This window comes from Mesoplodon mirus (assembly GCF_964341445.2).
Source record: "Mesoplodon mirus genome assembly, chromosome: 11".
Classification (NCBI taxonomy): domain Eukaryota; kingdom Metazoa; phylum Chordata; class Mammalia; order Artiodactyla; family Ziphiidae; genus Mesoplodon; species Mesoplodon mirus.
In genome coordinates, this window is record NC_138987.1 from 99,659,701 (window position 1) to 99,672,259 (window position 12,559).

At 51.3% G+C, this 12,559-nt stretch overlaps 1 protein-coding gene across 5 annotated transcripts in view; it reads right to left on the minus strand.

The window, feature by feature from the left end:
* Positions 1-752: 752 nt before the first annotated feature.
* The window catches only part of TULP3 (TUB like protein 3), a 43,313-nt gene continuing 31,506 nt past the window's right edge, over positions 753-12,559 (minus strand). For all 5 annotated transcript variants that reach the window (XM_082634792.1, XM_082634795.1, XM_082634794.1 and 2 more), the window contains 7 exons: positions 10,786-10,919; positions 10,211-10,408; positions 7,298-7,410; positions 6,896-7,010; positions 4,733-4,831; positions 3,900-4,071; positions 753-2,931 (listed from right to left, as the gene is read on the minus strand). In XM_082634792.1, the coding sequence (XP_082490918.1) occupies positions 2,798-2,931; positions 3,900-4,071; positions 4,733-4,831; positions 6,896-7,010; positions 7,298-7,410; positions 10,211-10,408; positions 10,786-10,919 (965 nt within the window). In that variant the 3' untranslated portion in view covers positions 753-2,797. The remainder of the gene's footprint in view (positions 2,932-3,899; positions 4,072-4,732; positions 4,832-6,895; positions 7,011-7,297; positions 7,411-10,210; positions 10,409-10,785; positions 10,920-12,559) is intronic.

Below are 12,559 nucleotides of genomic sequence, written 5' to 3' on the forward strand. Positions count from 1 at the left end.
GGCCCGCGTACCGCAAAAAAAAAAAAAAAAAAGCTTTTTGCAGTCCTGTTTAGACGTTGAAACACCACTTGCTGGTGTCTTTCGTATCAATGACCATCGATATTCCTGGCCACTGAAAAGTGTATAAAACTGTGTTGCAAATAACCTGTTTGGCCATAAAGAATCACGTGGAAGAGAAGCCAAGCCACAGAAATCAGACCGACTCCGGCTCTCGTCCTGCTCTTTGGGCTCTTCCCGCTTCCTTCCACGCCACTCGTCCATCCCCGTGACACCGAGAGCAGGAAGGCCTCAGCAAGACTTGTAAACACACTTTTCTCAACTTGTCCGTATAAGGAAGCTTTAAATGTGAACACTTAGAGCTAAGACATGGGGTCCCTGTCATTATCAGGTATTTAATTTGCTCTGCGGCTGAATCAGGAAGCAACACCAACGCAGCTGACCCAGGAGGCTGACCGGTGCAGGAGGCTGACCAGTGCAGGCGGCTGCCCTCTGGCTCCCCTGCTCAGCCTCAGCTCCGTCACCTACCCAGGACACTCTCAGCATCGCACACACGGTGAGTCTACAGTCGCCAGGACGCAGATCCCTGAGTCTGCAGACCCTGCTCTACCTGGATGAAAACTTCGGTGATACCCACTTGGCTTCAAAGAACTGACTGGTTCGCTGTGGCCAAGCGATGGAATTACTGTGACAGAACATGATGGTAGGAGGCAGGCGAGGGACAGGAGTCTGAAAGAAGAACGGCAACACTCACGTTTTTATATAAATCCTTTTTTATTTCTGTAGCATACAAAAGGTATAAACATGATTCATGTAAAACCGATCACCTGCACGCTCAAGCAGGAAGGACATGGAGCTGGGGTATGTGTCTGCACCAGAGCGGGCAGGAGGAAGCAAGGTCAGATCCAGCGCCCCCGGCCCCCCTTCCCCAGACACTTCATATTCTCCAACAGGAGACGAGTGAACAGCCTTCCATTTCCAGGGTCAGGTCAGTGGTCCCGCGGGCCTGGCGGGCACCCGATGAGTGAGGCACTTGAGGGGAAGCAGCCGTGTCAGGGCAGAGCGGGTGGGACTTACCCGTGGGGTGAGCCGCGGGTCTGCTCACCCCCCGGGTCTCTTTCCTTCCCGCTGCTATGTGATGTGGAGCAGGGATAGAAGCAGGGACAGAAAGGACGTCCACAGAAGGGACGGGACAAAGCGAAAGCCGCCGATGCCTGGCCCCAGGCTGGCAGACAGCTTGGCGCACGAGGCCTGGAAGGTGGCCGACACCAATGCAGAGCTCATGGTGTTCCTGGATCCTCAGGACTCGGATGCACGCGGAGGCCGTGAACTAGCAGCAGAGTCACGTGATTTGTTGGGAGAGGCTAACAATCTGAACGGCTTAGCAAAACTCTTACAGTCCGTGAGGAAAAGTGACAGGACGTGATCTGCCAAGGATGAACCAGGCCTCAGGGGCTGCTGACACTCAAGCCAAGAAGAGAGGCCCAAGCTCTGCCAGCCAGGCCCGGTCCTCGCCCCTCTGGGCAGTTCCACACACACTGTTCTCTCCCCTCCCACGCGGGCTACAGGTGAGTCTGCACTAACGGCTCCACAGTAACCCAGCGGGGACGCACTCCTGGGCTGAAGATGGTGAAGGCCTCTGTCAGATCCCTCTCAGCCGAAAGCAGACTAGGCCACCTCTAGAGGTTATGCTTGCAGCCTACCCTGCGATTAAGACAAGTACATCGGGCTTCCCTGGTGGCGCAGTGGTTGAGAGTCCGCCTGCCGATGCAGGGGACACGGGTTCGTGCCCCGCTCCGGGAAGATCCCACATGCCGCGGAGCGGCTGGGCCCGTGAGCCATGGCCGCTGAGCCTGCGCATCCGGAGCCTGTGCTCCGCAACGGGAGAGGCCACAACAGTGAGAGGCCCGCGTACCGCAAAAAAAAAAAAAAAAACACAAGTACGTAAATTGCTCACATCACTGATCACAAACTGGGCCAGAGCCACTCTGAGACTGCAGCCAGCCAGCTGGCCCTAAGGGAAGGGGGACCGTGACACGGTGCCTCCCGAGCTGAGGGACAGTGGCTGGCTCTGGGGAACGGGCACCACACTCCCCCACAGAGACGGCAGAGAGGAGCGCTTTTCCCAGGGCCCCCGCCATGGGTGAGGAATGATCACCAACGGTAAATGACACTCTGGAAACCACCGTGGCCAAAGCAAAGACAAGGCTACGTCACAGCGGATGAGGCCGGGTGCCGCTTCAGATCCGACTTGCAGGCCTGCACTTCCTGGAGGCACTGTCCCCACTCAGGTGCTCTCACGACACGGCCGTTCTGGAAGATGCCCAAGCCCACAGGGGGCAGAGATACCCTACAGCCGGGACCGGCCCGCCGCCCACTTACAGAAAAACTCTGCAGACCTGGAGACTAAAGGTAATTCAGGGAATGTCCCTCTCTGAAAAGTTCTGCAAAAAAAGAGACCCAAGTACTGAAGCATGAGAAGCTGCTTCTGGCTGCAAGTTTCCAAGAACGGGATTCTGACCACTGGGCGGTGACTTCACAGTCACCGTGAGCTCTGGACAGTCTCTCACCCGAGTCAAGCTGTGACCCCTGACCAGGGCTGTGAGACCCTGAGAAGAGGTGTGTGTGTACATATGTGTGTACACACACATATGTGCATCCGTGCACATCTACATACATACTTTCAGGGACCATTCCAAAAGGGGGGCCTGTCACTCTCCGTGTCCTGGGCAAGTGCAAGAGCAGCGGCTACGTGCTCCAGAAAGCTCTGCAGAGAGAAAGCACAGCGCCTGCTCAGCTGTCATTCACAGGCCAGCTTGCTGTCGAAGCTGGAGAGCCCGATGGCGAAGGCCTGGAGCGCGCACAGCGGGTAGTTGTAGTCCAGGGTGAACACGTCATCGGCCACACGTCCAAACTGCATGACTATGTAGTCAGCTAGAGGCAGAGAGAGATCAGGACGTCAGGAGGTAAGGAAGACATCCTCCAAATAGGTCTCTTTAAAATGGGAAACCCTTAGAAAGATGGAAAGCGGCCTGACCAAGAGTGCCTGCCGAGCACGACCAAGGCTCTACTGCGACTCCACTCGGCTCCCTGCCCAGAACAGCAGGGAAGGGCAAGACGTGGGGGTGCAGTGCAAACTCCGGGGGGGAGGCTGGAAGGGCAAGAGGCGGAGCAGCACAAGCTCGGGGAGGGGCCGGAAGGGCAAGTGGGGGGCAGTGCAAGCTCGGGGGGGGGTCGGAAGGGCAAGAGGTGGGGGCAGTGCAAGCTCGGGGGGGGTCGGAAGGGCAAGAGGGGAGCAGCGCAAGCTCAGGGGGGCCGGAAGGGCAAGAGGTGGGGGCAATGCAAGCTCGGGGGGGGCCAGAAGGGCAAGAGGGGAGCAGCGCAAGCTCGGGGGGGCCGGAAGGGCAAGGGGGGGCAGTGCAAGCTCGGGGGGGCCAGAAGGGCAAGAGGGGGGAGCAGCGCAAGCTCAGGGGGGCCGGAAGGGCAAGGGGGGGGAAGTGCAAGCTCGGGGTGGGGTCGGAAGGGCAAGGGGGGTGCAGCACAAGCTCAGGGGGGTCGGAAGGGCAAGGGGGGCAGTGCAAGCTCGGGGGGGCCCGGAAGAGCAAGAGGCAGAACGGCGCAAGCTCGGGGGGGGCCGGAAGGGCATGAACCTTTCCTGAGGAAGGGCCTCTGCCTCTGCCCCCCGAGCAGCACCCCAGGACTCCTCCGGTTGCCACAAGAGACCCCTCACACGCTCCTGCCCTCAACTCAGTGGCCCTGACGGCCGACTGCAAGACTGTAGCTCTGTCCCTCCGAGAAGGTCATTTCTTTCGTAAGTCATGCTCTCCTGAGTGTAACTTCCCACCAATGAGGGGCACCGCTCATCCAAATCCTGTCAGAACACCTCTCTTCCTGGGGCTTACGGTCATTTTCGTGGACTATCTGGAAGTTCTTCACAGAGGCCTGAGTGACCCGGCCGTGGAAGTTCAGGACGTAGGACTGGGTGTCATCGTTCCAGACGGGGGACTTGTTGTGCAGCTCGATCAAGTTCTCCATGGCTTTGTTCTGCCACTTTGAAAGCAAGCTCTCGCGGTCCTGCAGGAGAGGAGTGTGTGCTGAGGACCATCGCAAACCGCTCACCCTCAAGGCTGTTGAGGTGGGAAGCAGAGAAGGGGCCTATTCCCTTCGTTTCAGAAAGTAAAACAGAAACAGAGCCAACAGAGCTTCGTTGGATTCTTATAGAATAACTAGCGTCTCTCTTTGCAGACCCAGTGGGTTTTTTTGCGGTTCGCGGGCCTCTCACTGTTGCGGCCTCTCCCGTTGCGGAGCACAGGCTCTGGACGCGCAGGCTCAGCGGCCATGGCTCACGGGCCCAGCCGCTCCACGGCATGTGGGATCTTCCCAGACCGGGGCACGAACCCGCGTCCCCTGCATCGGCAGGTGGACTCTCTCAACCACTGCGCCACCAGGGAAGCCCTTCTTTTTTTTTTTCATTGAAAGTATATTTATTGTTTGTTTAAAAAAATAGAACTGTGCAATATGTGCTTCTCAAGACATTTGGACTCTCGTTTGTTGCAAATCAACCACGTTAGCAACAGCACCTACCCCGAGGGTCTGGAGGGCTGGCTCTCCTGAGGAAGAGTGGGCCACTCTCCAGGCTGGGCTCAGGAGGAATCAACACTGTTTTCTATTCATCTTGCCTGTACCGCAGTCTTGTTGTTAGAGTCCTTTGTTGATGAAATATGTTCTTACTTACATTTCGTGGCTGAAATGGGATTCGTTCATGATTCATATTCATCCCTGGGATGATCACAGACATCTTCCTCGGGCCTTTAAATCCGAGTACATTTGTTTCCTGGAAGAGAGGGAAATAAACAGGAACTTGAAACAGAAATGAAGACGAGGCCTCATTCTTTTTTTTTTTTTAATACCATGCATTTTCTTTCTATCAATCTACCTACCTACCTATCTATCTATTTATGGCTGCGTCTATCTATCTATCTATCTATTTATTTATGGCTGCATTGGGTCTTCGTTGCTGCGCGCGCCTTTCTCTAGTTGCGGCGAGCGGGGGCTACTCTTTGTTGTGGTGTGCAGGCTTCTCATGGCGGTGGCTTCTCTTGTTGTGGAGCACGGGCTGTAGGCACATGGGCTTCAGTAGTTGCGGCACGTGGGCTCAGTAGTCGTGGCTCGCGGGCTCTAGAGCACAGGCTCAGTAGTTGTGGCGCATGGGCTTAGTTGCTCCGTGGCATGTGAGATCTTCCCGGACCAGGGATCGAACCTGTGTCCCCTGCATCGGCAGGCGGATTCTTAACCACTACGCCATCAGGGAAGCACACAAGACCTCATTCTTAACGCAAGGCCCTCCTGGGCATGTAAAACGGGGACAATGTGGAGAGCACTAAACACTATTCTATTACTTCACTGTAGTTAAACAAAGAGAGACGGAGAATCAAGCCCAGGAAAATAAGACTGTTTCCTCTTTTTATACCCAATTTGAACATTTGAATTTAAAACACTCTACAGGCTTGAAACCCTACTCTTACTCTTTAGCTTTAAGTGAAATTTCAGACAATTATGAGCATACTGTCCAGTTTTGTCATCTTCAATAAATATCTATTTCCCAATGAGGACACGGCACTATATGATATAGAGTGAGAATTACAGTTTAAATTAAATAGGACCGGGCTTCCCTGGTGGCGCAGTGGTTGAGAGTCCGCCTGCTGATGCAAGGGACACGGGTTCGTGCCCCGGTTTGGGAAGATCCTACATGCCGCGGAGTGGCTGGGCCCGTGAGCCATGGCTGCTGAGCCTGCGCGTCCGGAGCCTGTGCTCCGCAACGGGAGAGGCCACAACAGTGAGAGGCCCGCGTACCGCAAAAACAAACAAACAAACAAAAAATTAATTAATTAATTAATTAATTAAACAGGACCTGTCTCTGGAGGTAAAAAAAATCAAATGCCTGTCAAACTAGGCAGATTATATATGAATAAAATAAGTACATTAAGTACATGGATATATGTGTATTCATATACATACACACAAAGTCATGCATAGTTAAAATACTTAATTGATTCTGAAGCTAAGAGAAAACATCTATACATTATAAAGTGTTAAGTCAAATGATTCTCAGTCACTTAGATAAAATCTCATGGGAATCAAGTGATGAGATTAATTCCAACTGATGGCAAGTTGAGACCCTGGGATCAAAGTAACAACTGAGTCGGGTTAATTCCTTCTTGCTTCTTTGACTCCACAACTTCGCATGCCCACTACGCGCCAGGTCCGTGTTCACATGGAAACAGCGGTGAATGGGACTTTACGAACTGGCAGAGAAGGATGGTGCTGAAGAAGCAGTCCGGGGCGCTGGAGGAGGCGCGGGGCACCGAGGGGAGCACCAAGCACATCTAGTGTCGGGAGAGACCCCTCTGCTGATGCTGGGGGACAGGCAGAGGCAAGGAGGGGCAGGGCAGGCTCGCAGGCGGGGCGCAGGGACGGGAGGAGCGGCTAGAATGACGGGAACGCGCAGGGAGCGTGCCCCCCGGGGAGCCGGCAGGGAGAGGTGCAGTGTCCAGGCTTGATTCTGGACTCAGGGGCTGGGCAGCCTGAGGGGCTGTGGAGCAGGAGAAGAGCAGCAGCAGCTGTACAGGGTGAACCAGGTCGAGAGGGCGGGAAGCAGAGACCGGCTTCCAATTTACGGTAACCGCGAGCCAGGGGGTAAGGGGTAAGGAAGGCCTGCGTTAACACGGCGGCATTGGGAAGAGAGAAGAGGAGATGAGTGAGGGCGGCTGAAACAGTAAATACAGCTCAACTTGGCAATTCATAAATAACCTGAGTACACAGAAACAAGCTTGGGACGGGGACTGCAAGCCCAGGGCCGGGACCCCAGGAGGCTGGGGAAACGGGAGGCGGCACTCACGTAGCAGACGGCGGCCAGCTCCTGCCGCGTGCAGGCCTTTTCTACCAGACCCTGGGCCTTGGCCGGGCTGACACCATGGTCATAAACTGTAAACTTGGTCCCCATGAGGTTGGACCTAGAATCAAGAGAAAAAGCCACCACAATGATCTGTATTCTTTTCCCATACAAACACAAGCTAGGAGAGGTATGGGACAGCCTCTCGGCCCACTCTCCAAAGGTCAAGGGGTCATCATCATTTTCTCAAAGATCTAGCCTTAAAACAAGGAAGGGCCTTAGACCTTCTATTAACTTTATTTTTTTAGAAGACATCGACCGGCTCATTGTAAAACCGATATGGATTGTTCTGAAACTACAGGAATCAAGCCATCAGAAGAGCAGGACAGGATATAAGGCTGCTCTCACCTGAGTTTGCCAATATAACTTTCCCCTTCACGAGATAAATCTGTTGGATCAGTGGAGATAAGGTAGTTGGATGTTTTGCTCTTTTTCCGCTTTCTACCTGCAAGAAGAAATATCTAGAAAAGGAAAAAAATTTTTCAGTAAAAAATGCACTCAAGGGCCTCCCTGGTGGCGCAGTGGTTGAGAGTCCGCCTGCCGATGCAGGGGATACGGGTTCGTGCCCCGGTCTGGGAGGATCCCATATGCCGCGGAGCGGCTGGGCCCGTGAGCCATGGCCGCTGGGCCTGCGCATCCGGAGCCTGTGCTCCGCAACGGGAAAGGCCACAACAGTGAGAGGCCCGCATACCGCAAAAAGAAAAAAAAATAAAAATAAAAATAAAAATAAAAATGCACTCAAGAGAACTGCCATGTTTGTCCTACCTATTTAGTTAGCAAATATTTAGCAACTGCCTATCATGTACCAAGCAGTCCGTCTCTGGGTCTTTTTTTTTTTTTTTAAACAGGTTTAATTCACTTTGACTTTTCTTGCAGAAAAACGATGTGGTGGCCACAGCTGGAGCCTGGGTCTCCCGCATGGAGACCTGGTGTGGGTCATTACAGGACGCTCAGTGAACCCCTGACAGGGACAATCAGTGAACATGGTCTCCCTCCAGAGCTCGGGGGTGAGGCAGCCTAGGTCTTGGAGACAGCACAGAGGTGGCCTTGGCAAAGCTGCCCAGGGCAGCGGTGCAACCCCTGGCCAAGGTGCGGCATCGTCCATGCCAGCCAGCACCAGCTTCTCGGGCACAGCGGCTGGGATGACGCCAGTGTGCCGGGGCAGCATGAGAGGCATCGGCCCAGAGCCGCAGTGGTCGGTCAGCCTGCAGGGATGGTCTGGGGCTGGCCGATCCTGTTCCCCCAGTAGCCTCACCACATGGGGACTACGGAGAACTTGGCCAGAGCGATGGCCTCACGATGGCAGTGGCGATCTCCTTGAAGCACTGAACACCCAGACCAGCATCTGTCCACTTCAACCCCCAACAGCAACAAATGCCTTGACGCTGGGCCGCAGGGCAGAACGGGTTATGCTCAGGCATCACTGCCAAAACCTCATCCTTGAAGGAGGGATGCTCCCAGGGAAGAGTCAGTCATCTCGGATTCCCGGATGGATGAGCAGAAGAGACGGGTCTCCTCCAGAGCCCTGACCAGGCGGCCCAGCTGGGTGAGGGGTAGCCAATCCTTGCCCCCGGCCCTGACCCCGCGAGCTCTGTGGCCTCGGGCCCCTGAGGGGCCTCCATGCCCTATCGTAGCACCAGTGTACCTGCCATTTGGGGTTTTCTGGGAGAAGACCAATCTCTGGGTCCTTATCACTTTTTCTAATCCTTATAATGCTTCTCAGAATTCACTATCAGGGTTTCCCTAGTGCACAATTTTTCTAAATTCACTAGCTGGATTCTCCATATCATTATTTACAACTTTATCCCTAAAGCCTCCAGTGACTTTTTAAAAAAGCTTCATCCAATTTCATGAGTAAGAGTCCTTCCACCTTTGGAAGAGGCAGGACCCTGGACACTGTGCTTCCCATTCTCCCTGCAACGGCTCTCCTGATGCTTCTTGCTGCATTTTGTACGTTGTTGTTCTAAACTCCTGCGACTTCAGCGATACGAACACTGTCGTATTTATGCATCCTTCCCAAACACTCCTCGACTTGGACAATAATAAGGAAGCAGGAGAGGGCAGTAACTAAGGGGAGGGGGGCACTCTGGAATCCAAGAGATACAGGTTTGAATCTGGCTCTGCCACTCCTTAGTGTGTTTGGGGGCAATCCCTAGGCTGGGATAAGAAATCCTATCTTACAGCGTTGTCCTAAGGGTTGTAGGTAATAATATACATAAAGCATTTAGCACACACCTGGTAACTGTAAACACTCAGTAGACAGTGGTTATAACAACATTAATATCTACTATCATCATCTTATTTCTAGGCTCTTTTTTTTTTTTTTTTTTTTTTTTTTTTGCGGTATGCGGGCCTCTCACTGTTGTGGCCTCTCCCATTGCGGAGCACAGGCTCTGGATGTGCAGGCTCAGCGGCCATGGCTCTTGGGCCCAGCCACTCCGCGGCACGTGGGATCCTCCCGGACTGGGGCACGAACCCGTGTCCCCTGCATCGGCAGGCGGACTCTCAACCACTGCGCCACCAGGGAAGCCCACGTTTCTAGGCTCTTAAAATCATCCACTTAGACCTGGTATTACAAAATACATTGTTCATTAGCAAGTATTAACTGCCTCAAATTTATGTATAAAGTAAATTAGAATTTCTAGGATGAAAAGCAAGACATTCCACTTGCATGTTTTCTGTTTTTCCAATTCCTCCTATTCCCTAAACCCTTCTTTCTTCCACACTGTCATCATCAAAATCAAAGAGCACACTGGAAACTCCCCCACCCCGAAAAAGGGATGGAGGTAAAAATAATTACATTCAAATAGTCTCTTCCATCTTCTTACCTTCTGGATAACACTTCCTCTTTGCGGGGTGGGTAGGGTTTGACTATTAGACTATGACCTCTTTGAAGACACTGAGAACACAGCACCTGGGAACCAGTAAGTACAGCCTGGCTCCTGTCGAACACCGCTGCTCCCCACCCCCCATCGTAAGACCATCAACGACCCAGCCCACAGCACTCTTCCCTCCATCTCAAGATCTGTCTTAAGAACCACTTCTCAGGACTTCCCTGGTGGTCCAGTGGTTGCGAATCCACCTTCCAATGCAGGGGACGCAGGTTCGATCCCTGGTCGGGGAACTAAGATCCCACATGCCTCGGGGCAACTAAGCCCAGTGCCTCAACTACTGAGCCCACACACTCTGGAGCCCACATGCCACAACTAAGGCCTGACACAGCCAAAACGAAACAAAACAAAAAAGACCCACTTCTCATACCTTCCGATTTTCGTCCTTTTCCAAGTGCATATAGTAGGTAGGGAAAAGCCCCCGATCCATTCCTTTTTTATCCCGAGTTATCCGACACTTCACTGTGACACCTCGAGGGGCAGGACTGTATGCGAAGCCCTCTAAATTCTCTATTTCTCCCAGCTGGTTATCCGTGTGCTGGGCTGCAGTTCCGGAAGCTCCTGTATCCTGAAAGAACAGCCATATGTGAGCAGTAGGCGGCTGGGTCAGGAAACCTCATATTCTCTTTGAGAAACACTTAAAGGACAAAATAACTTACTGATTTACCTGTATGTCTCAGTCTTCTGACAAGGTAGGGAAAAACTCTGAGAAGTTAAATAGGTATACGAGTATTGGGAGTAATGCAGCAGCAAAGTATGAAAATGGGATACGGCTTCACAGAAGCTGGTTCAAGACGCAAGAAATTAGGGAGTCGTGGACTTGAAGTGTAAATTCCAGCTTAAATCTTTGAAGCAGCCCTCATCCAGTAATGGCATTTAAATACCGGAGATGTGTTTAGGAAGCAGTGAAATTAGCTCAGAGGAAGACGTTTCAGAACTACATACTGTGGCTGGCTTCTGGCTGGATGCAGAACTGGGTCTCTCGGCCTCAGAATAGGACGAGTGAGATCCTGGTTGTTTCCCTTCTTCCTCCTCCCCATCAGTCTCCTCCTCATCAAAGTTCAGACTCCCTGAGATACCTGGCAGAAAGGGAGAAACTGTCAAAAAGGGCCAGAGACCTCTGAACCAAATATAATTTTAACTTCCTTGCTTAAAAAGTCCAAGCTGTTCTGACTTAAAACATGGCTATTTAATCCAAATTTTGACAATTCTTTCTTCATATTCTCACCTAGATCCATCCCTTGTTTTCCCTTCCTGCTGTTCCGTTCCCTAATTTATCCTCTTTTGCAAATCATATATCTGATAAATGATTAATATCCAGAATATATAACTCAACAGCAACAAAAACAAACCCAATTCAAAAATGGGTAAAGAGGGCTTCCCTGGTGGCACAGTGGTTAAGAATCCGCCTGCCAATGCAGAGCACACGGGTTCGAGCCCTAGTCCAGGAAGATTCCACATGCCACGGAGCAACTAAGCCTGAGTGCCACAACTACTGAGCCTGCGCTCTAGAGCCCGCAAACCACAACTACTGAGCCTGCGCGCCACAACTACTGAACCCTACGCTCCGCAACAAGAGAAGCCACCGCAGTGAGAAGCCCGCGCACCGCAGCGAAGAGTGGGCTCCACGCGCCACAACTAGAGAAAGCCCACGCACAGCAACGAAGACCCAACGCAGCCAAAAATAAATAATTAAATAATTAATTAATTTTTTAAAAAATGGGTAAAGGACTTGAACAGACATTTCTCCAAAGAAGATACATAAATGGCCAATAAGCACATGAAAAGATGCTCAACATCACTAGTCATTAGGGAAATGCAAATTAAAATCACAATGAGAAACCACCTGACAATCATTGGGATGATTATTATAAAAAACAAAAAACAGAAAATAAGTGTTGGTGAGGATGTGGAGAAACTGCTGGTGGCAATGTAAAATTATGCAGCCACTGTAGAAAACAACATAGTGGTTCCTAAAAAATATATATACAGAATTACCATATGATCCAGGAATTCCACTTCTGGGTGTATACCCAAAAGAACTGAAAGCAGAGACTCAGACAGATACTTGAACAACCAATGTTCACAGCAGCATCATTCACAGTTTTCAAAAGGTGGAAACAACCCAACCATCCACCAACTGATGAATAAACAAACTGTTGTATATACATAAATAGAATGTTATTCAGCCTTAAAAAGGAATGAAATTCTGACACAGGCTACAACATGAATGAATCTTAAAGACATTATGTTAAGTGAAATAAGCTAGACACAAAAAGGACAAATACCTTACGATTCTACTTTTATGAGGCCTAGAATAGTCAAATTCATGGAGACAGAAAGCATAACAGAGGTTGCCAGGAGCTGGGGGTGGGGCGGGGGATGGGGAGTTGGTGTTTGATGGGGACAGAGTCTCAGTCTGGGAAGATGAGAAAGTTCTGGAGATGACGGTGGTGATGGCTGCACAACAGGGTGAACGTACCTAATGCCACCGAGCTGTGCACTTACAAACAGTTAAAATGGTAAACGCTATGCACATTTTACGCAATAGATGTCTCTATCAGTTACTTCTTTGTTTTCCTACATTTTGTTCATCGTTAGTCTTGTGAATGAATTTGAGTTGGGAATGTTTGAAGTACTACTACCTTGGACCTTTTACAGAAAACTTCAAACTATCTGATTAAAAACTATTTTTTCATTTTATCCTCACATTTGTATG